We start from the raw sequence: 24,951 nt of genomic DNA on the forward strand, positions 1-24,951 counted from the left end.
TGCACATTTCCAGAAATCTACAGTACCTTTGAAGCTCACAGTAAATGGGCAATATTGAGGTATGGCAGAGAAATGAAAATGCCATGGTTGGTATGGCATAAATACTCTGAAAAAAAATTTAGAAGACAAAGTCATTAAATGCTACTCCATTTTTATTTGACTTGGTTCTGTTTTAATTACACCTTAAAAAATGTGTATGTGTGTGCCCACATACCTATGCCACTTAGAAATTGTAAGGGTCAGTGGAAAACTCGTGGGAGTCAGTATTCTCCTTCTACATGTGAGTCCCAGTGAGTAGAGCTTGGTAGCAGGCGCCCAACAATACAAATGACCACCTTGCCGGCCCAACAATAAAGTTCTTTTAAAAGCAACCTGGTTGAATTTATTTCATCTTTTATGAATGACCTCTTTATAAAACGTTTGAGAGGGATGTGTGTGCGGGGAAGTAGGTGTGTGGGGAGCTCTACAGGTAGCAGTGAACACTGTAGCTTCCAGGTAGGTGGCGTGCTTATTCTGACCTCAACAGTTTCTGGCTGCCTCTCATATCATGTTGCTTTATTACAATCACCATCTTCTACAGTATTTAGATAAGATAGAAATAATTTAGGTAACATATAAACAGCTACCTCTAAGGACATTTTATTATAATTGCCAGTCATTCTTAAGGTATGCACAATTTAGATACATCTCATTACCCCAAGTGGCAACAACGCTTGAATCTGCTTTTACTTACTCAGTGCAAGTAAGGACTAAAAATAGAAACCACATCTTTGTGGTGCCAGAATCTTTGACCAAGATCCTTTTTAATGAACACAAAGATCATTAATTCTAGACCTGAAAAACTCCGTGGGATCCCATGTAATACATAAACCTATAGTTCTTTAAAAATTATTATTAGAATACTTTACAAGAGCCAGAGAAAACTAGCAAGCCAAAAAGTTACCCTGTAAATTAAATTACTGTCTTTAACAAATGGATGGCAATGATTTCTCTTTTCTGGTCTAAAAATATTTTTCCTTTGCTAGCATTAGGCTATTCACCAAAAGAACTTCCAGATGAAGACCTACTTTGGAGTACAGTACCTAGGAAGTTGTGTTCCCTGAAGCTGTGTTAGGGGAATTAGAGTTGAAGTCACGAATTCTGTTTCATATGTTGCTCAATTTCCCAGCTTGTCAATTACTCTACCTAGATCTTTAAGGCCTGTGGAGGTCTTTACCATGTGAAAGATGTGGTAACCTCCTTTGTGAGGATTGAGAGACATTTCTTAGAAACTGGGGATAAAAAGGAAAGTTTTGCATGGAGGACTAACCACATTAACATTCTATACTAATAAAGCCGTGCAGTGAGCCTAGTGTCTGGGGCCTACAAAACAGCATTCCAGCAGAAATACAAAGAGGGGAGGGAAGAAGCTCCCAGAAACAGGAAGGCAGCTTTTCCACTGGAGGGAATGCAGGGACCGTGCAGACAGCAGCTCCTGTCTCTGTTCATGCCCAGGGGCTCTTCCAGGCATTTTCAGGGTTCTACAGCTTTCTTAGAGTGGGCATGGGACCTGGTCTTCTGGTCTCTGCTCTGAGCATCATAAATTCCCTCTTGGAATGCTGTTCAGGAGCAGTATGGCAGTGCTCAACTGCTAGTCCAATGATGAGGCTGTTTAGCTAGAGACCAAAGTCCTCACAGGGGAGGACTTTCTGATGTAATTGGCGATTTAGCTTTACAAGTCCAGAGCGCAACAGGAAAACTGTATCCACAGAGGACCTCACTGGCCAGACCAGACATTTGGTAAATCTGTTCTTTTAGGCAGTGGCCCATTTAAAACAGGCACCATTTAAAGGCATGCCAAAAGAAAGAAAAGAAAAAGGTGGCTGTTTCATAATGGGCCACCCTGTGTTAAATAATATTATTCTTCTGGTAGGCAATCCTATACTTAGCACTTTCATGAAAATTAATTAGGTACAGGTATAAAGACCTAAGAGACCCTGTTACACAAATCTCTTAAAACTTGAAATGTGAAAAATCAGCCGAAAGTATCTGTTAATAAGTTACACACCTCTTTGGAGAAATGAAAGAGCTTTGGTTTACAGTCATCTGTAGCATTTGAAATCTGTTTAAGAGTATTGAGGGGAAAAGAGAAACCAATAGCGATTAAAAGTCAGAATACAGCAACAAATACAATGAATTTATTACTACTACACTTTCAAATCAAATTACTTCAAAGCAAAGTTCTAAAATAAAATGTAATAATTTCTTTTTCATTAATTAGAAAAAGGGTAATCATTTACCTCCCATTTCTTTTTTAGCTGAAAAGTTAAAAATAAAAGAACCTAAAAATGATCACCTGGAATACTCCATCGATGCACTTTAAGGTCAAAGGACAAGGGATGGACCATTTTTTAACTACTACCTGTAAAAGTAGAACAACCAACACTCACATGATTTGTAGTAGAAGTCATCACAAGTTGATCTCAACCAGGACAGTGTTTAAGTAATGCTAAATAGGAGGCTAACAGATGAATCCTTGCCCAGGTAGAATGGGGCCACCCTTTAACATGGTCACTGGGTGGCGAGGGAGGGGCCCAGGGTGCCTTACTGATGGGGGGGGTCTTGCTTATGAAAGACACAGTGTGCTCTTGTGTCAGTTTTCCACAACTCCAGCAGTACCCTGCTTTTTTGTTCGCTTGTTTTTTAAAGCGCAACTCCAGAAGGAGGTGTGTTTTCCACGATGACTGCACAGAGTATGTCGGGCACAGCAAGCAGATGGGCTGGGACTCTAATACAGAGCGTGACCTGATACACAGCCGCTTTCGCCTCTTCACGTTTGTGTGGTCAGCGTGGAGAGAGCTGGCTAGAATCTGAGCACAGAACTAGGGGACTCCAGCTGGTAGAAATAAATGTTAAAAAAAAAATTAAAAAGAAGCCCAGAGGGATGGCGTTTCCCAGAAACCATCAATGAACATGTTTCAGGACTTGACTCTTAATTGTGGCCATCCTGTTCCTAGAGCCACAGTTGTGGCTGTGTCAACACTGCCATTGTAGCCCTTGTTGCAGGCACATAATTACTCTGTAAATATTTGCTTCAGGCTAAATCCCAGCATACAAAGGGGCAGAGAGAAGAAAGGAAGTATTTGTCTTTGCAGGAGACCAGTAAGTAAATACTATTCCTATTTGGAACTTATCTAGTTTGGGATTTAACAAATTCAATCAAAATTTTATACAGTGATAAATCTAAAGAAAACACACACTTTTAGGATAAAGTTAATGAGCTAACCCGAGTCACCTTTAATTTAAAATCTCACCCAAAAGGGTTTGGGAATGTCTAAGGACAAACTGGGTATTTGCAGGTTAAGTTTTCAAAATAAAACCAAGTTTAACCATCAAAAGAAAAGAACGAATGCAGAACCAAGAATCTCATTATCTTTTTTTTTCTTCTTCTGAAAAGTCTTTAAAAAAGAGAGAGAGTGTGTGGGTGAGGGGAAAAGTAAGGAGCTGGTCTCTCTTGTGCCCTACTGATGTCACTCCAAACTAGTGTCTCTTACTGGGGCCTCTGACAGCAACAGCACTTTCTGGGCACTGCTGAGGGCCAGGCCAGGAGCACCAGGCCTTGAGTGCCACGTGGGCACTATTCCCACTCTTTCTTGCTTGGTCATCTGCTGCTTTAGAAGCCTTCAGGTCAAAATCCTTGCAAAAAAAATTCTCCAAGATACAATGCAATCTATTTCATTTATTAGAAAGAATTATTAGCAACTTGACTTTATACTAACATAAATTTAATTATTACAGCTAATTCCTGTGCAAAGGGTCATTCATACATCAAAGATGCATGGTGGGGTGGGGGGGCAGAGATGCAGAGAGGAGAGGAACGGGCAGAGACCCACCAACAAGACAGGAGAGCATCCCAGGGTAAGAAGGTAATCCTGGGGGATGGAGAGACAACAAGAAGAATGACCTTAAGCACTAAAAATACTTAATGCACTGGCAAACAGCCTTTCTTCCTCCTCCCTGCTCAAGCCCTACCCACCTCTGCAGGTCAGCTCCTGCTTTAATTCTTTCCAAATCCCTTCCAGAGCTCTCAGCAACCCCTCCCTCCTCTTGACTCTAATGACTTGTTTCAAGGTGACCAAAAAGGTAAGTTTAAAAAAAAAAAAAAAGCATCTGTGATGTCACATTGAGGCAACGATACATTGAAATTTATTTTTAAACTTAGATACTCTCAAGGGAAAACTGATACTAAGTTTCTAAATGAAAATCAGGGTCTGAGAGAACAGCTAGTAGAGATGCTTTGATCTACAATGCTCAAGAATATAAGAAAATGTTTTCTGGATTGATTGCATAAAAGGTAATATAGACTTATACACGCATGTTTTAAAAATAATCAATGAACATACTGGCACATGTTTTGAAAAAAGTTAGTTGAGCATGGTGGAGCACACCTTGAATTCTAGCCCTCTAGGAGGCAGAGAGGCATGTGCAGATGGTTTTCTGTGAATTCTACGCTAGGTTGGTCTACACATAAAACAGAATCTGTAATACATATGGCAACAAAAGACAGCATTAAAAAAAAACACAACATAATCTTCATAGTCTCATTGTAGGCCAAATTTCAACTCTTCTCACAGGTAGAAATCTAAGCAGATGATTTGTAGAACATCATGATAAATATAGGAGAATTATTTCCATATGACGACTGAAGCAGAAATCTGCATTGAATTAAAGAGTATCTACTATGGCAGAAACAAAAACTATAACAGACATATTGTATCAATACATTTCACCTATGTTAAGCTATTGACTGTGAAAACTGAATTACTTCTATCTATGAAATGCCTGCCTTGTTGAATAACTATGAGGAGAAAATTTAGTATGTTATCTACACTCATTTGAGAACCATACATTCCTATGTGTATGTGGGAAACCTTCTAACCATGTAGATGCCTTTCAACAATTACCTTATGATGAAAATACTTAGTTTTTCTCTAAAGTATGGAACAAAAAAAATACAAGCTCAGTTCATTATTTAAATGGCATTGGGGTGGGTGGAGGGATAATTTTAATGTAGGTAAATTCAAGAAACGATCAAGCACTGTTAACTATTTTCAGTCTTAAGAACATTCCTTATGATATGCATGTTTGTGAGCAGTGAAATCAGAGTTACTTGCACTTATTTTAGTTGTTTTATCCCATGTCTCAGATAGTTTAGCCAAAGATAAATGTAATGCAAACATGACTGATGTATAGATACATAGTAAGTGTGTGGTTGCGTGTTTCTGTGTGGTGTGGATGTGGCTGTGCTTGCATGGAGCTTTGTGTGTACATGTATGTAGTGGCAGGTGGTTGCATATTGTGTGGCTGTGTGTGCACAAGTGTTTATGCACATGTGGAAGCCAGAAGTCAACATTGGGGTCATTCTTTAGGAGCCATTCCTCTTGCTCTTTGAGAGTCTCCCTGGCCTGGAGTGTACCGAGCAGGAGTAGGCCAGGTTGGCTGGCCAATGAGGTCCAGAAATCCACTTGTCTCTGTCTCCCCCAGCACTGGGATTACAAGCATTTACCCACATGCCCAACTGTTCACATGGGTTCTGGGAACTGAATGCAAATCTTCATACTTAAAGGGCAAACACTATCAGCTGAACTATCTCCCAGTCCAGAGACTGCTTTGACAGTTCTGGAATTCGCTTTCTAACCTGATGTGTGACATTTCCCCTTGATTCATTTATGGTAATTATTAAGAGAAAGCATACATATATATTCATGGCAAATTAAAAATGTTTAATCCTATGTAAGACTTGGCATTTAGATACTTACTACTATGGAATAAACTACAGTGCAAAGAAAAAAGTTTTTAAAAAATTATATACAAGGACATATATGCTAAACTGTCATCTGATATAATATATAAAATCAAGCTAATTAAAAATACATTTCCTTCATATGAAATAACATTTATTCCCAATACTGTCTTGACGAGAACACTTCTGCTGAGTAAGCAGATGATAGGGCTGCAGTCACATCCCAGCTCTCCTCTGCTATCAAGTCTCTTCAGTAATGGAGTCAAGCTTCAGGAAGTGCTGTGCTAACTGACTGTACAGAGCACAGCCCTCCCGCTTCTCCATGGACTGCTGGGTTGCACAGGGGTCTATTCCACCCCGAGTCTTAACAGAAGGCTCTGCGTCCCTCTCTGCCAGCCACAAGACACTAAATTTGAAATGCTGTTTAAAGCTTCTTTAAAATGGACAAAATGAATAATCCTGTGACTGAAATTGTTTGCAAAAAATAAATAAATAAACCAGTTCTTTTAATAATATAAAATGGGCTTCTATGCCCAGCACAAAGCTGTTAAAAGACACAGTTGAAGTTTTGTGATGAATGAAGTAAGCAGTGTATTATATTTTAAACTTACCACAAGAGCAAAGAACACCATAAAGAAAAATGATAAACTGCTTGTGTAGCCAAGAAAGCCTGTAAAATACCAATAAAATAAAAAGCAATTTATAGGGCAAGTGATCCTAATGCACAAACAGGGCTATGCATTGCGGGCATATTTTCTATTGCAGCTTGGTATCTGGGCCTAGGGCCCGTCTGTCACAGATCATTATGCAGCTCTGCACAGCAGAACAGGACCTGGCTTGCCACTAGCTGTATGCTGCAAGAGAAGGCTGCTCCTTAATGCTCTGGTGTAACGACTCCATTTTAGCGGGGCAGACAAAATGCTACCACAAGCCAAGTAATAAGTTAGCTAGGCAGGGCTGAGGACCGAGCAACTGAAAACAGGCCAAGTTTAAAATGATTTGCAGCCACCACTCTTCTAAAAACAAGGTACTGTGAAGCTTAAAAGCCTCCTGCTCTCTGTTCACTCCCTCTTTTGTCCCCCTCCCCCAGCAAACAAATCCTGTGTTCTTTCACAGACTTACCTATTTTGGGAAGCAGTGAAAGAGGGAACACAATGCCAACGCAGATGATGAGTAGCAGTGTCTGTCCATCAAGATACCAAGACCTGTTAGGAAAAACATCCTGTTAGGCACAGGACATGGGACTCATTCATGTCCATTCTAACACACTAACACACACACACACACACACACACACACACACACACACACACACAGAGAGAGAGAGAGAGAGAGGGGGAGGGAGGGAGAGGGGAGAGGGAGATTGGAGAGGAAGAGGAAGAAGAAGGGAGGGAGAAGGGAAGACAGAAGGGGAGAGGGAGAGGGAGAGAGAGCACACAATCATCCATTAGGAAAACCCTATCTTTTTGTTAAATGATCTTAAAAAAACTTTTATTGTTTGGTTATTTGTTTGTTTGTTTTTAATATGCATTGGTGTTTTGCCTGTGTGTGTGGGGGGGGGGTCAGAGCCCTGGAACTAGAATTACTGGTAGTTTGAGCTGTGCTTGGAATTGAACCTGGGTCCTCTGGAAGAGAAGCCAGTGCTCTTAATCCCTGAGCCGTGTCTCCACCCCCCACTGAAAACCTTTTCTTGCTAGTCATGAATATACATTTAGGAAACAATGTTGATATAAGCCTGTAACATCAGGAGTTGGGAGGCAAAGGCAGAATCAACAGTGTGAGGCTGCTCTGGACTAGAATAGTGAGAGCATGTTTCAAAATAAGACCTAAAGCAAACCAAACACACAAAAATGTCCAATGTCATGCCATTTCAGTTACTAAATTAATGCATACTTTAAAATGAGATAATAATCCACGTTGGTTAAGAGTACTGAGGTATGTCAAACACTGCTCAAAGCTAAAACTGTAATAATTACCTCATGAAAAGCAATTTGGCAAAAGATGCCAAGAGCCTTCATATAATTATGCTCTATACCACTTACAAGATACCATTAAAAATAAAGAAGCACCAGCAATGGTTACAAAGATTTTTATAAAATAATATTTGAGAGCATTAAGAATAATGAAAGTTTAAAAAATACAAAAATAGTGAAAACTGGAAGCAAACAAATACCTAATAATGCAGCTTTGAAAGAATGACCATAATATGTGTGTGTAGTCTAACATTGTTCTGAGAAAAAACACAGGTATTATTAAAAATGGGCATTGTTTCTGGGTGGTAGTCATTTTTTTCTGTTCATACTTTCCCACATTTCTCCAGAAGGGATATTAATTACCAGCTTAAAACACTACGCTTTTCTTTGAAAGATAGTCAACTACTGAATGAGAATGGTTAGTTAGTAGTGTGGTCATGTGCTTGTCAATAAAAAAGAAATGTGGGCCTGGGAGCCAGTCAGCAAATCGCCTGCCTTGGAAGCATGGGGCACTGCATCTGACTCATAGATCCGCCTAAAAAAACGCCTGGGCACCTGGCACAACACCAGGGCATGCATGCTGGGGACGGGGAGGCGGGCTTGCTGGCCAGGCAGATCAGCCTTGTAAGCAAGTGTAAGGATAATGGAAAACCCTGTCTTAAAAAGAGAAAGGAAAGAGGTGGACAGCACCTAAGAGACAACACTCAAAGTTGTTCTCTGACCTCCACACACGTTCATATGTGTGTGTGCATGCACATTCATACCTGTGTGTGTACACATTCATGAACAGACAGGAAAAGAATGAAAGACACATTTCAGTACAGAGAAGGAAAAGTAACACTCTGAATATGTATGTATGTATGTATGATATATATGAAGTCAGAAGGAGATACCTAGAATACAAAAATGGTGATTTCTATATAGTTAGCAATACATGGGGGCGCATATATGACTTTAATTTCTTAATATATCTAAACATTAAAGTTAATTCCCCTAGACCTTAATATGCACACATGTGAAAGACAAACAATTAATATAAGAAATACAACCAGTAAACATATAGGAAGAAAAAATCTAACCATAGCTGCTACTTAAATGTATCTATCCCAAGATTATTGACATTAAATTAGTAAATAGTTAAAGGTGTGATATAATTGGCCCATAGGTGTTACTATGTTATCGTCCAATTAGGACTCTGGAAAAAGAATGGTAATATGCAACAAGGGCAAGGAAAGTGCAGCGGCGATTAATTAAGAAAATCAGCAAAACGTATAAATACAATTGCACCACATTAAGAAAATAAAATCCAGGATAGACCGGGATTGGGAAACATCAAAGATCAGTAGGGATTCCTTTAGCAAGTGCTCGGTAGATGATTTCAGTCTCCCTCTGTGGTAGTCCACCCTCTCACTCTCAACAGGAGGCCAGAGTCCCACTGCCCTGTCAAATGAAGAGTTTGCCCTTGCTGGGTGTAAGACCTGGCTTCTAGCATGCATGGCCTTTACTGTTGAGTGCATATCATTACAGCTCGGCTTGTGAGGACATCCTTTCTGGTATTCCTTCATTCATTTCTGCGGCGCAGTGACAACCTCCTCTTTGGGAGAGCAAGATGAGCAGCAGCAGCAGAAATAAATAGCACCTCGATCATACCTCCCCTGTCCTGCTCGCTCAACTCCCATCCTTCACACTTTCCCCTGTCCTGCTCTCTCTCTCTCTCTCTCTCTCTCTCTCTCTCTCTCTCTCTCTCTCTCTCTCTCTCTCTCTCTCTCTCTCTCTCTCTCTCTCCATCCTGCTTTAACTCCCATCCCTTGCAAACTCACTACCAGAAGCTATAAGAGACGGATGCACAAGTGTTTCTGCTCTGCAGGGTCTGATGCTGTGCTCTATCCACACTTGCACGGGCTCCTCAGAGCCTGGTGTGCAGGGAGTGCTATAAAAGCAACCATGTAATAAACAGGAACTAATACTCAATATGCTCATCTTCTAATCACTCTTGAATAAAAAACCAAGTAGGAACTTCAAAATAGCCTTCACCAAGAAACACCTGGCAACTGAATTCTGGACCTGGCAGCAAGCCCGGGGCTTTGTGTCTGAAATGTCTTTTCTTCTGGGACCTGGTATCAGACCCAGACAGTTGCAGTGCCAGTAGAAAATGGCCCCAAGGGAAGAGCCAGCAGATTCCATCTGTTAGCACTGCTGTTCCTGCTGGAGAACAACACCGCATTGTATACTGAGTATCTGTTAAGAGGGTACAGATCGTGATCGATGTTCTAATCATAAAAACATAAAGCAAAAAATGCTCACAAACCAACCTAACCCTCCTCCCCTTTTTCCAGACAGGGTTTCTCTGTGTAGTCCTGGCTGGCCTTGAACTTGGAGATCCACTTACATCTGCTTCCCAAGTGCTGGATTAAAAGTGTGCGCCACAACCACCTGGCCTAAACTGACTCTTTAGGAGGAAAACAAAACACCAGGAAGGTGGAGAGGACCACAACGTTCTCCTTGCACAGAACTAAAGGAACACTAAAACCCTGAGGTAGGGCTGTGGCCTGAGGATGGAACTGCTGTGTACAACTCTAAGAGTGCAGGACTGACGCGGTCCCCACTGTAGGGTGTGGCAGGACTGACACGGTCCCGACTGTAGGGTGTGGAGGGTCCTGCCTGTAGGGTGTGGAGGGTCCTGCCTGTAGGGTGTGGCAGGACTGACACGGTCCCGCCTGTAGGGTGTGGAGGCATCAGACTGGCAGAGCTCCGGAATGCTTGGGCTGAGGGGGGGGGGGGGCTCAGAGATCACCCTGTTCAGGATCTTTATTTCATGTGTCTGCAAGAGTCATAAAAGGACCACAGGCTTGTGACAGTAGCACTGCAAACACTCCAAGCCTCAGGAGGTACCCTGGGTTTATGGCATTTTTCCAGATGCCCCCTGATCTATTTCAAGGTCACAATTCATTTTCTCTTTAGGACTGAACTTAAAATCTCAATATGAAAGGATTTTATTTAAAAACAAAGTTTCTCTAGGCCTGGAGATTGATTATGAATCGTTTCTTACATTTATTGACTGATGTTAATAAAACCAATCGTTAAGACAGTGATCTCTTTATCATTCACTCATTATCAATAAAGGCCACGAGTTACACACAGTGGAGTGAATGAATTTCACATGCATGTCCCAGACAGGTGCACTGTGTTTGGCCATGGAGATAGTCCAAAGAACAGATGAGATTAAACCTAATCCCACAGAATACAAACCAGCAATCAGCAGTCTTAAAAAGCACACAGTAAATACATTTTATAAATCAAGATTTTAGGAAAATTTACTGCACTAAAATTTTCTTTCTAAGAGGGGAAAGGAATTATCTAACCAAACTCCTGTTTTCCTGCTGTGACCTAAATATACATTCTCTTCAAGCCAAAAGAATTAGAGTAACAAGTTTTATACTTCCTAGAAAACTTGTTTGATCTGTGGATTTAATCCTATATGATAAAAATGCTCCAACTATGAAACACAGAGTATAAATCCTTAGCTGTACTGCAAATGCTTGGCACGCAGATGTTTTTTCCATTTTTAAATGAAAACCAGATTTATTTATAAGTTGCTTTAATTTCATTCTCGAATAGAATGGAACAAGAGTATCGTGTGTTCTCAATTAGGATCTTGCTCACATCCCATATCAATTATGTAACTCAAATGCAAGACAACTTAATTGTGTCAATCATAGTCCCCTGACAAGACCATTAAATGTTAACAGAGAGCTCCCAACTTTTAACAGCTATAGGTTTAAAAAAAAAAGCAAGTTATTCTAGGAAAAATATAGATGTATCCTAAGAGTTTGATATAAGCATTTCTGATCTGGATTTCCAATAGTAACTTTTGAAATTAGAATATGATGAACACACACACACACAAAAAGAAACAACAAAAAGAATATAATGAACACAAAGTGATTTGACAGCATCTTCATAAGTATACATCATGCTCACAGATAATCCGGTAAATAAAGACACCTGGACACCTGAAAGAACTTAACTGAAACTTATGGTAAACCAAACCCTAAAATAAAACATCAATACCACATGATCTCAGTGAAGAAATACTGCCACCCAACACCATCTAGAAATAAACTGCCCTAAAGCAACATTCATTACCACAACATTTGTTTCTGACTCTACAAGGTTAGGCTTTAAAGACTAATGCCCTGTAGCCAATTAATATAGTCGCTTCATAAATGAATAGGTTGCATGTAAACAATACAAGTTACCAAAAATGTGTGATTTTAACATGCTGTGGGTGAAAACTGGCGACAGAATTTGAAGCATGCAGTGATAGAACATTTCTATAAAAGTTTTACTAATACAACTGAAATGAGTTAATTTCGGTTGTTAAAAACAAATGCTAAAACAATATACATGGCATTTGATTTAAAATGAACAATGCTTTAGCAGACAAAATACCTCCGGTTTCTGCTACACAGCACTTTAACTAATTCTAAAGTCACTTAAGGCATGCTAATAGAAGTCACCAAATTCAGGACCAAGCAAAGAATAAACAAAGACAAACTCAGGTGACACATGGCAACTATTAGATTATCTGAGTTCATTTGTGTTTGACTCTGAGCATCCTGGCAATCTGCATAAAAAAGGAAAGTTTACCTTTAATATAATCATTGTCATTAGAATTTCCCTGTTCTCCACATTTACACTGTGCTAGTATATACTTATAAGCATGTACATGTGTGCCCTCTTATTTGATCATCATAGCTCTAATAAGGAAGCAACATAACAAAGGTAAGGTCATTGTTTTATTCTGTTTTTATTTTGTTTTTTTTTTTTTTTTGAGACAGGGTTTCTCTGTGCAACAGTTCTGGCTGTCCTGGAACTTGTTCTGTGGACCAGGCTGGCCTTGACCCCAAAAGATGTGCCTGCCTCTGCCTCCCGAGTGCTGGGATTGAAGGTGTGCACCACCACCACCACCCAATGCCCTCTTTTTTTTTAAAAAATGATTTATTTATTATTTTATATGCTTTTCTGTTTGGCCTGAGTGTTATATCTGTCTATGTGAGGGTAGCAGATCTCCTGGAATTGGAGTTACAGACAGTTATGAACCGCCATGTGGGTGCTGGGAATTGGACCCAGGTCCTCTGGAAAAGCAGTTGGTGCTCTTAACTGCTAAGCCATCTCTCCAATCCTTTCAGAATGCTTGTCTGCCTTTGCTTTTGTCTGGTACTAAGAATTGAACCCAGGGCCTTGAGCATGCTAGGTGAGCAGTTGGGAAGTCATATTCCCAGCCCTCACTGGTATCCTCACAGTATCAGGTAAAGAGACCTACAGCTCATGACAAGTTAGATGGTCAAGAGTTAGTTAGATACTTGAGGCTAACTAGCATAAAATGAACAGGACATATTCATGTTTCCTTTCTACTGTTTATCACATTGCCTTGAATTGTTAGCTTCATGCACAAATTTCTCACTTAGGATTCAAGTAACAAAAGTAGTTCTTACTATTTTTACAGAAAATACACACACACACACACACACACACACAAAAGTATTTCACACAGCTACTTCTTAGAGTGGTTAGCTGTCAAACAGAACATCATCAAAATGCAACCAGATTAAGTTGAGGTAGCAGTGAGCATGCTAGGAAGTGCCATGTGAAGGAACATCATCTGAGGATGAAGACCGTGAAAGACTTTATTACCCTCATTTTAATCACATCTGCACAATTCCTGTTCAGATCAAGAGTAACCATACCTTCCTTACACATATCCATCTGCACTTATCTGCTTCTTTAAGAGAAGCCACCTTTCTAAGCCAAACACGAAAGTTTCCTCTGCATTGCAGGTAAGTTTGGTTACTGGGGAAACCGACCAAACACTCCAGTCCAGAGATAGGGCAGTCCTTTGTGTGGTCTGAAAACTGGGTAGAGCTACTGGACAATTAACAAGCTTAACCCGAGTTAATTTTTATTTTCAAGTTTATTTTTATGAAAAAAAAGGAAGTCCTGCTCCTTGCTCTACATATCAAAAAGAAAAGCATAATTAACTTGGGTCCTTCCCCATAAGAAGAGCTAAACCGATAAAAGTAGGAGTTTCCTTTTAATGGAGAAAGGAAGGGTGCTGTGGCTTCGCATTATTCACAATATTAAGGGAGGCTAAGTGAGACAGGTTCTCACCCACAATTCTTTATGCTGTCTAACATGAGTGTCACATAGCGGATGCAACCATATTATTGTCACAACAACTTGCTGAGAAGTCACAGCAAAGGTGATTCACTGTCCCTTCAACTCAGATATCTTCAGGCTTCCCCCGCTATTCTCCATCTTTCATATCCTGAGATGCTTCTTCACTTTTCTCCAAGAGCTAATTTGGACTTGACTTGGCCTTTACCTTCAAGGAGCACTAGGGCCTGGAGCTAAGGTGGTTGGTAGCACAGTGCTCTGACACAGGGGATTGTCAGTGGACATGTACACAGTGTTTTCTCTATTGATGTTCCACCCCACAAAACCTGTAAGTGTTCTGAGGACAGGCATTACATTTGTTTCCCCTGTCACTAAGGTTTAATAAAAACATAATGAAATGAATGAACGGACAGATGGATAAATGGATATAATGGAACATTTCTTCTTACCCACTGTGGTCTCCAGGCAAAAATTCTGAAATAGCAGCAGGAAGCTCTGTTTTAATAATTAAAAGATACGATGACATAGCTGCAAAAAGAACAAAAGGAATTCCTATTAGAATTTTAACCATTCCAAGGATAATCTATTCAGAAACACAGATGTGCATTGGATCTAGGGCACCATATAGAAGATAACTCACAATGAACTAACACAAACATATACAGCAGAAATGAAGGTAAATGACTCTGTAGAGAAGAACTGGTAAGTTTATGGCACAACCTTTGTTTACATTGCAAATTGAAGATAAGAAAAAAGGGATTTTGTAATAGGTTATTTATAATAAAACTGTTTCCAGTACTCAGGAGGCAGTGGCAGGCGACTCTCTGTGAGTCTGGTGGCAGCCTGGTAAGTTCCAAGACAGCCAGGACCACTCAGTCTTGAAAAACCAAAAACCAACCAAACAAACAAAAACCATGTTAAGTAAGCACAATTAATAACTGATCACTTGTTCTTTTTATTTAACTGGCAAGAAACACCTTCTGCAGAAGCCCAATTCCCTCTTTTTCTTCCTCTCTCTGCTCCATATTACAAGACATAAACAGAAGACACAATAAAGTAAGGTTGTCCTCTGATTCACTGCAGCATGAGGCCTGTGAAGGAGACAGAGCTTCTAATCCTTGCTCCATCTGTGTAAGTCAGAAGCAAAGGTCAGCCGGATGTTGGTAGCACACACCTTTAACCCCAGCACTTCGAAGGCAAAGGCAGGTGGATTTCTGTGAGTTTGAGGCCAGCCTGCTCTACAAATCAAGTTCCAGGACAACAAGAGCTACACAGAGAAACCATGTTTTAGAAAAAACAAAAATAAAACAACAACAAAACAAAACAAAGCCAGCACTGCCACTCAGATTTTATCTGATAACATATGAGAAATAACTAGCTTCTATATCACATAATAAAGACACGATTCCTCATGTAGTCATTAAAACACATGCTGGGATTGAAGACATGCTCAGTGCTTGCCTCCCAGCACTGCTGGGCAGCTCACAACTGCCTGTAACTCCAGCTTCAGGGGATCTGATGCCCTCTTCTGTATTCTACGGGTAACTGGGCTCACACGCACACAAATAATTCTCAAGTCTTCTACTGTAAATATGGTTGTGGAGTAGAAAACTCATTTAGGCAAATCCAGAAGGAGAAGTTGAAATACTCATCTCTATGGAGTTATACCTTCAGTTTAACAGTCTTTTCCCCAGGGATTGATCGAACACACACACACACACACACACACACACACACACACACACACACACACACACACTTTAAAAGAGCCAATGGGAAAAAAAACACCCTTGAAGAATGAAGAGTGTATTCTATGTGCACACTGCTTTTATTACTTATTTATATTTCAGGAAACATTCCACTTTCTCCTTGGACTTATAAAAACTAAGAACAGCACTGAATGCCAAGTCTGAACAATGAAAGTCTGGAGGAAATTGGATGAAAAGGTACACAGTTTAAGAATAGTGTGCATTTCAGTCAAGCTGTTGGGAAGAAGCTGAACTCTGCAGTTACAACACTGTGATGATTTAACTCTGGAGAAGAATGAGACACGTTAGTCTGCAGGAGGAGCAATTACCACATGCACAAACACAGTCAATTTTTATTTTTTGTAAGATAACAGATACCTAAGATAAAGTTAAATTTAGAACAGGTAAGTAACAATCACTTTTCTGCAACGAAAACATGGACCCATACTGTAACCATATCTTGCCTGTGAACCTGTAACCACACCATTTAAGGTAGAAGAGCAGGGGATGGAAGCCCCTTGGGTCGCAGAGTATTGGAGAGGCAGGGTTTGCATCCTTTGAGCATGAATGCTGCCACAATCACTTACTGTTACCTGTGTAAGTTCATCCCCAATAAACACCTATTTATCATTCATTTTGGTTTGGCAAACTCATATAATCCCATGCCTTCACCACATCTTGTAATTTAAGACTTTCTTTTTCTCCGGAAGAAACATGGCTGCTCACCAAGGACCAAGACAGGCCTGTAAAGTCCTTAGCTGTGGCTACTACAAGCAACTGGATGTGGATGTCTTCTACCTTGCTCTGCTCTCTCAGACGAAAAACACCAGCAGCTGAGTACAGGAGGGAGGGAGATCTATGCTAACCTCTTCCACTTTAAGATTTGGAGTTGTCACAGCATTTTGTTTTCCAAAGAGCTACATGCACGTGATATAATGACGAAGAAATAGACTGGAGTTTTCTGAAATTGGCTTAGAAACTACTTAAACATATCTTGAGGGAAGGAGGGGGTAAAAAGACAAAAGTACATTCAAAACAAAGAACATAGACGTAGGATTTGGGACTTTTATTATCTGCTCATCAGTCCTTTTGCTGGGATTAATCTGACACTGTACACATTTCTAAAGTTTCAGACATTCAGCTCTTCCAGTAATTTCCTATTTTTGATCTTTAATTGTAAAAAGGCTACAATGAATGTGAGATTATATTTCTTTCTCATATACAATCTGTCATTCTTTCCAGAATTTCTATTAGCCTCTGGCTAATCACTTGATCACGTCTGTGTTGTAGCCTTCACTCTTTGGTTTTCAAATGGGAGTCTTGTTTCACTAGATTCCAGTCTGAAGAGCCATGTGTACTTAAAGAAATATGAACTCACCAGACATATGTTTCTCTGTTTTTTTAAAAAAAGGCCTCTCAGTATACACGAGTATAATAAAACATGTGAAACACTGCTTCTTCCTTGGAGAATGCTAGATGTTTTAAAAGCTACAAAACCACAGAACCTACCATGGGGAAAACCCCACTGGTTGAGCAAGTAAAACAAAGAAATCTCACTGCTAAAATTACTTTTTCTTAACCACAAATAAATTTTCATGTAGGTACTACCACCTTAACATACGGTATATACTACTGAGAACAAAAGATTACGCTAGATAAACACTGTTAGGAAATACATCTTAATTACAGCCACATCAAAAGATCAAGTCAATAAAGAAAGCTGAGAAAGGTTTTAATAAAAAATAGTATCAGCAGGAAAGCTCATATATCCAAAAGGTCACTAGGTTGAAGAGCTGGTTGCCACGCCTTCTGTCCCATGTCTTCTACTACTGGTATAAGGAAATGCTTAAGACTTATCTTAGAGACAAGTCATAAGCAAGAATTTGTAAATGATTTTAGCTGGCATCTAACCATGCTATAGATTCTGAATACAAGAAACACCATGCTTCTTCCAAATTAATGGCTGTACCCGCATCATCCCTAAGAGCCATGGTTACAGTCAAACAGCTCAGGTCTCTATAACACCAAAGCCAAGATCTGTGCTACAAGATATACCTTGATGACAGTTATCAGTCATTCCATATCATTTAGTTTCACCACATTAGCTGAATAGGTATTCTTTCCCCTTCATTTTAAATGAAACTACCCTGGAAACAAAACAAAATATCCTGCCAACCTAGTCAAGACACAGGAATAGAAAGAACCCTTTAAAAGCCACATGGAAGCCAGGCGGTGGTGGCGCACGCCTTTAATCCCAGCATGCAGGAGGCAGAGGCAGGCGGATCTCTGTGAGTTCTAGGCTGGGCTGGACCGACAGCCTCCAAAACAATACAGAGAAACCCTGTCTTGTAAAACAAAACAAAACAAAACAAAAAGCCATGTGGAAAAGCAACAGGAAATTAGGAAAGAACTGAAACAGGGAAATCTGATCAGGCAACAACAGGGAGTAAGTATCACTACTGCCAGATGGTCGTGGGAGACGTGAGTACTACTTACTGGCCGACAGCCATGAGAGACTACTGATGGTCATAGAAGACATGCATACCACTGCTTGATGGTCAAGGGAGACATGAGTACTAACTACTCATGGTCATGGGAAGACACAAGGACCTACGTGACAGTAATAGGGAGATGTGAGTACTATTGCCTCATGGACAGACATATAACTACTGCCCAACAGCAGCCTGACAGTCATGGGGATACATGAGTATTAACTTCTGCCCAACAGACATAGGGAGATGTGAGTATTAACTTCTGCTCAACAGACATGGGGAGATGTGAGTATTAACTACTGCCCAACAGTCATGGGGAGATGTGAGTATTAACTTCTGCCCAACAGACATGGGGAGATGTGAGTATTAACTTCTGCCCAACAGTCATGGGGAGATGTGAGTATTAACTACTGCCCAACAGTCAAGGGGAGATGTGAGTATTAACTACTGCCCAACAGTCATGGGGAGATGTGAGTATTAACTACTGCCCAACAGTCACGGGGAGATGTGAGTATTAACTTCTGCCCAACAGACATGGGGAGATATGAGTATTTACTACTACCCAACAATCACGGGGAGATGTGAGTATTAACTTCTGCCCAACAGACATGGGGAGATATGAGTATTTACTACTGCCCGACAGTCATGGGGAGATGTGAGTATTGACTACTGCCCGACAGTCATGGGGAGATATGAGTATTGACTACTGCCCGACAGTCATGGGGAGATGTGAGTATTGACTACTGCCCGACAGTCATGGGGAGATGTGAGTATTGGACTGCCCGACAGTCATGGGGAGATGTGAGTATTGACTACTGCCCGACAGTCATGGGGAGATGTGAGTATTGACTACTGCCCGACAGTCATGGGGAGATGTGAGTATTGACTACTGCCCGACAGTCATGGGGAGATATGAGCTGGGACAGAGGCAGAGAGGAGAACGGCTAGGAAGTGAGAACAGCTGCTCACTCTGGGCACAGCACACCTGTTACATGCTTGGCTATATTACAAGTGAAAGGAAATTATTTGGGTATCTAACTTCCATATCAACCTGCCTGGCAGACATGATTTCCCAACAGAAATGGGAACCATGTGTACTAATTTGCTGTGTGGGTGCTGATGCAAACAGCCAGTCTTCCTTGAGAGGCTCACTCTATTAAATGCTAGTCTGCTCTGGACAGGAGAAGCAATCAGCCAAAGCCAAGAGAAATAAGAAAAGTCTATCTACCAAAGGGGCCTCTCCAGAATGAAGAGAACTTTTATTTATTTGCTATCAGCATTTAAGCAACAAACTGCTTTTGACTGCTGAGTTTAACAATCGGGCTCAAAGTTTTACACCATTTCAGCTGGAGACACATTGTACTGTTAATGGAGTTCATTTGGGGCTGTAGCCCTTTTGTTGGAGTAATTGGCTCAAAATTCACGCAGCTTCATGCCAGGACTTCATAGCATTTGCTGCCACAATTTAGCTGCATGCCAGGGGAGGCATAGCTCCAAAGAGGAAATCTCCTGTACACATATATCAGAGATTTTTGTTCACTGAAACCTAAAAAATAACAAAAAACAACCTTCTTCCTCCATATCGCTAAGCTTTAGGACCCAGTGTTCCCCAATAACCTGAAGTGTTTCTCTGCTTGTTATTAGTTAACTATACAACTTCAGAAAGAAAAGACTCCACTGAGTTTGGGCCTAAACAATCATTAGTCTAAAAGACAATCACCCATGTTGTTAAACAACTTAAAAGACCGTGCATGAAGATAGGATGGCGGTCAGCTATTTTAAAAATAGAACTGGGTTTTCAGCACTTTGGGGGGAGCCCAGCAACTTCTCAGAGGATTTAGTCAGTCGCTTAAATAAACAGAGGCGCTATGATTTGCCTTTCCATTGAAGAGATTGTTTTATTTCAAACTTGTCTTTTACTCATGGATAATAACTAGTTTATTCAAGATGTCTCATTAACCTGGTGTTTCCACTAAACGTCTAAATGCCACAGGATTTCTATCCCCACTCAAACAGTATACAATCTCTTTTTTAAAAAGAACTTTTTTTTCAAAATCTCTGTAAAACAATGCAATTTCACTAAACTGCAAAACTGAGGGAACAAAAAAATATGTTCTTTCATTCTCCTAAAATAGCTTCTATTTTATAGTTTCTTAAGACCCTAAACCTAAAGAGGGACCAGAGAGCCAGGCCTAGTGGCATTAAGTGCCTCAGGGGGCTGACATGAGAGGATGGAAGTATAAGGCCTGCTTGGACAGCCTAGTGAGACCTTGTCTCCAAAGCAAGGCAGGAGGAGGGGCGGTACAGCTAGGGGAAAGCACTGTGGTGGTGACCTTGCTTAGTACGCATGCGTTCAGTCCTCAGTAACACACACGCACACACGCACGTGCACACACACACACACCATCAGAATAACCACTATTTTTACAGTCTCATTATCAAACTTCAATAGAAATTTTTGCCAATACGTTGTTTCTGAAGTCTCTTTAAAATGATATGTCACTACTAAATTTAGTCAAGGTAAATGCTTGTGAAAACAGACTCTGCTCAAATTTCCCATACTTCTAGTCTTTTGCAGTATGTTCTAGAATTTGGGGATAATACTGTTCAAGGTTTTTTGTTTTGTTTTGTTTTGTTTTAAGCTGCAGTTAGTCTGACCAGCAGATGGTGGTGTAACAGCACTCCCAACCCCTGCCTCCTGAGGGGCAAGACAAACTGATGTATCTCAGACTTGCTTCAAGAAAACAATTTAAATTGTCTAACATTACATAATGGATTTGTCCAATAATGGGAATCTGAGATTTCTGTAGTCTATTAGATACAGACCTTACACCATTTTGTTTCACAGGCTGCTGATGTTCTCTCATTCCTCCCAGCCCTAACTGAGGTGTTAATCGGGGCTGCTAATCAAGTATGTGGATTCAGTGACAAAGAGGGAAACCTGGGCCATTCTAGCTATTTCAGGAGGTTTCAGTGAAACTAGGGTTCCCCTGGCAATGTAGTGATTAAATCGTTACTCTTCTGTGAGGACCTGGGGAATTAAGGAAAGAGTATGCTATCTGTAATGATGACTTACATGTTATAAAAGCAGAATAAATTGGCACATAGCCTGGAGCCACTCACCTTTCCATGTTTGGAGTTGAGCAAGCCATGAATTAGGAACATTAACCGCCTTCATTTTAATTGTGGACTTCCAAGAGTGGATAGGACTTTCCTTGACTAACTAAGAAGAGCTGGGGTTTGCTGTTTGATTTCTAGTGACAGAATGGTCAATTTAATGTAAAACGAACCACTTCTCAGATTGTGGGACAAGCGAGCAATTTAACAGAATGGGTAGGGGCTGTGAGAACTAGCCTGCCCTCCCACCACACTTCTTAGTCCTCTCAGAAGGCAGCTTACTGAGTTCAAACCCTGAGTTAGCATTCTCTTGCCTGCAACAGCATTCAACATTAGAGTTCTAGGATTCCTCCTTTCTCCCTCTGTCCCAGCAAGAACTCACAGCAAACACTAGCGCTAGCTCTGCCTGAGGTAGAGGACACAGAGGGCTATACCCAGCAACCGTCTCTTTCAGGCTCCCAATCATCACTGCTGAGAGAGCAGAGTCACAAGTGAGTACTATTTTCTAGATGGCTCTCCACTTTCCAAAGACTGATAATTCTAAGATCTTAAGAGTCCTAGATGTAGAAAGTGGCATTTTAGGGGTTATTTGAAGGAAGCCCCCACCACAATGTCTTTGGTAGATCACACTGGTGCCTGTGGTTAGGGCTAGTGCCTCACTTTTGTTTATGGGCTATGAGAAGGGAATAAACTAGGGTTTCACCAAAAGACCCACAGAATAAGTAAAGAGAAATTATGAATTTATCATCATTTCATCTCGTTTTTCCTTTTAGTGTTGGGGACTGAAGCAGGAAGGCTGAGATGTTAAATATCGCACAGCACAGAGAACAAGCTAGGGTTAGGGGAAAATATGGATGGAATATATTGTATGAAATTTTTTAACTAAAAAGTTTTTAAAAAGAAAAATAGAGAGAAGCCGGGTGCGGTGGCTACAACGTTTGTCAACATGACAGGATCTAGAACTTCCTAGGAGACAGACCTTTGAGGTATTACCTAGCTTAGCTTAGCTTTGGTGGAAAGTCACCTCAGCTGTGGACAGAACCAGCTCCATGGCTGGGAGTCCTGGACTGAACTGAATGGAGACAGAAGGCTGCACACCACCAGTCCCAGCTCTCCACTTCCTGCCCGTGGGCAGCAGCTGATAGCAGCCTTGGGTATCGCAGCCCAACCGTGCTACTGTGACCACTTGCTCTGTGGCCAAAGGCCAAAGCAAACCCTTCCTCCTCGGGTATTTCATTGCAGCAGCACTAATCCCAGAGTGTGGTGGTGCACACCTGTGGTCCAGTGCTCAGGAGGCCAAGGCCGAAAGTTACAGGCTAACCTAGACCTTGTTGCACACATAAAAAAAGACTGCAAGAGTTAAGAAGCTTTAAGACACAGCACCTAGCTGAACATACAGACTCTGCTCCATTAATGCCTGAGAGAATTAACACACCTTCCCTAAGGACCACATCAGAATCCCTATTTCCGGATGAGAGGAAACTCTGAGCTTTCTATTTCCCAACTGAATTCTTCAACGAAGGCAAAACCAAAGCCAAGAGAATGAGAGAGAGGAGGGGGGTGTCCCGTGAAGCATGTGCCTACTTGACCAAAGACTGGGGCCAGAAAACAAGGCACCTGACAGCCGAGCCAGGACTCTGCTCTCAAGGGTAAGTTTCACATTCTATGACAATGAAGGAGTCATTTATACACATTTAGCCGAGAAAAGAAAAGCTCGGAAATACACTTTCACTTACTACTCACAGGCTCTCAATAAACAAACTCTCAAGTAATGTGAATAAAATAATGAGACATCATTCTAAAATAAACATGGCTATCTTGGCTGAGCTTACAGGATGTTTAAAATGCTGCCACAGCATCTAAGTTGTCTTTCGAAAGTTCTAAAACAAGCAAGCAAAGCAACAACCTTAAGAACGCAGAGACCCGATGATCCAAGAATCTTTTCCACATCAGCCAGACAATTGGCCAAACAGTTCTATTTGAATGCTTTCAGGAAAAAGCACACTTTTTAAAAGTGTGGGTCATCTCCACTTCAATCACACTGCTTACTGACAGAGCTGTTGGCTAAGTCTGACAGTGTCCTCCAAACTATGTGTCTAGGAAACAGAGTCCTAACATGCAGAAGTGTTTGAGGTGGAATCTGATGGAATAGGTTTAGGTCATGAGACTCCAACTTTACATTTGGGTTTAGCCCATTGTAAGGGCTCAAGGCTAAGAGTTTCACTGTCACATGATTACATTAAGAAAACCCTCACTGGATGTGGCTTTCCTTGATTTCTGACTTCCAGTCTCCAAAAGCTACTAACTGTTTACTACAAATCCCCCAGTCAATAGTACTTTGCTGGGAAACACAAAACAAGGAAGAGTATTCTAGACCAGGAACCTAAATCAGCTTCTCTGTGAACTTGTATACATCACAACCAAGTTTGCTCCCCAGAAAATACTGGATTAGTCCAGTTTCTTTATCTTTCATGGTCAGCTTTGACACTAGTGATGGACCGAGTATTCTGGGTGAGTGCACAGACCACAGGTCAACAAGGGTTCTTTCTCCATCGCTTAATACCTTATTTTTCTGAGGCAGGGCACCCAATTGAACCTGGTGCTCATGGATTCAGCTCTACTGGTTGCCAGTGAGCTCCCCGTGACCGTCCACTCTGGGCTGCTTATGAGTGCGAGGATCTGCACTCACGCCCTCTTGTTTGTAAAGCAAGTACCTTACCAACCGAGTTGTCTCCCCAGTCCCACCACTCCCCACTTATTTTCACTTAAAAATTACTTGTATGGTGTTTTATAAGCATGTATGTTTGTGCACCATATGTATGCAGGACCTTTGGGGGCTAGAAGAGGCCATGAACTCTTTCGGGAACTTCAGTTACAGACAATAATGAGCTGCTATGTGGGTGCTGGGAACTGAACCCAGGTCCTTTAAAAGAGCAGCTAGTGCTCTTAACTGTTGAGCCATCTCTCCAGCTTCCAAAAAGTTAGATAAAGAATAATAATCATTTATGCACCCCTCAATCCAGCAAAGTTCCAGACACTGTGTTGATTACTGGGAGTACAAAGAGGAGTGGTGATGTGGGATGTCCTTCAGTATGCTGTGAATATGTGTTGTCTTTATTGGTTGATGAATAAAGCTGCTTTGACCTATGACAGGGCAGAATATTAGCTAGGCAGGAAATCCAAACAGATATACAGGGAGAAAGAAGATGGAGTCAAGGAGATGCCAGCAGCCGATGGAAAAGTAAGATCCCAGAGCATTACTGGTAAGTCACAGGTCATGTGGCAGTACACAGATTAATAGAAATGGGTAGTTAATGTAAGAGCTAGTGAGTAGTAAGCCTGAGCCATCAGCCAAATAATTATAATTAATATAAGTCTCTGACTGATTATTTTATAAGTCGTGCAGGACCAGGTGGGACTCAGAAAAGCCTTCAGGCTACAGAATGTGACATACTAGAAAAACTTAATGTACAGAATAGAAATACATGCGGAAATAACCTCAGACAAGGTTATAACAGTCATGTCTAAATCAGGTTAGAGAAAGAGAAGCTACTATGGTGAAAGGTATAGGAAACACAAGACAAGATAAAAAAACTTTGATTCAAATTCCTAAACTAAAAATTCATCATAAATTATTAAGAAATGGTTCAATCTGATCTGAA

The 24,951-nt window shown here is 40.9% G+C and overlaps 1 protein-coding gene across 3 annotated transcripts in view; it reads right to left on the reverse strand.

The window, feature by feature from the left end:
* Slc38a6 (solute carrier family 38 member 6) overlaps positions 1-24,951 on the reverse strand; it is a 64,310-nt gene that overhangs the window by 9,642 nt on the left and 29,717 nt on the right. For all 3 annotated transcript variants that reach the window (XM_040742937.1, XM_040742938.1, XM_040742939.1), the window contains 6 exons: positions 14,382-14,460; positions 6,905-6,987; positions 6,394-6,452; positions 2,336-2,401; positions 2,048-2,101; positions 27-106 (listed from right to left, as the gene is read on the reverse strand). In XM_040742937.1, coding sequence (XP_040598871.1) covers positions 27-106; positions 2,048-2,101; positions 2,336-2,401; positions 6,394-6,452; positions 6,905-6,987; positions 14,382-14,460 — 421 coding nt within the window. The remainder of the gene's footprint in view (positions 1-26; positions 107-2,047; positions 2,102-2,335; positions 2,402-6,393; positions 6,453-6,904; positions 6,988-14,381; positions 14,461-24,951) is intronic.

The sequence above is a fragment of the Mesocricetus auratus genome, unplaced genomic scaffold, assembly GCF_017639785.1.
Source record: "Mesocricetus auratus isolate SY011 unplaced genomic scaffold, BCM_Maur_2.0 Super-Scaffold_15014, whole genome shotgun sequence".
Lineage (NCBI taxonomy): Eukaryota > Metazoa > Chordata > Mammalia > Rodentia > Cricetidae > Mesocricetus > Mesocricetus auratus.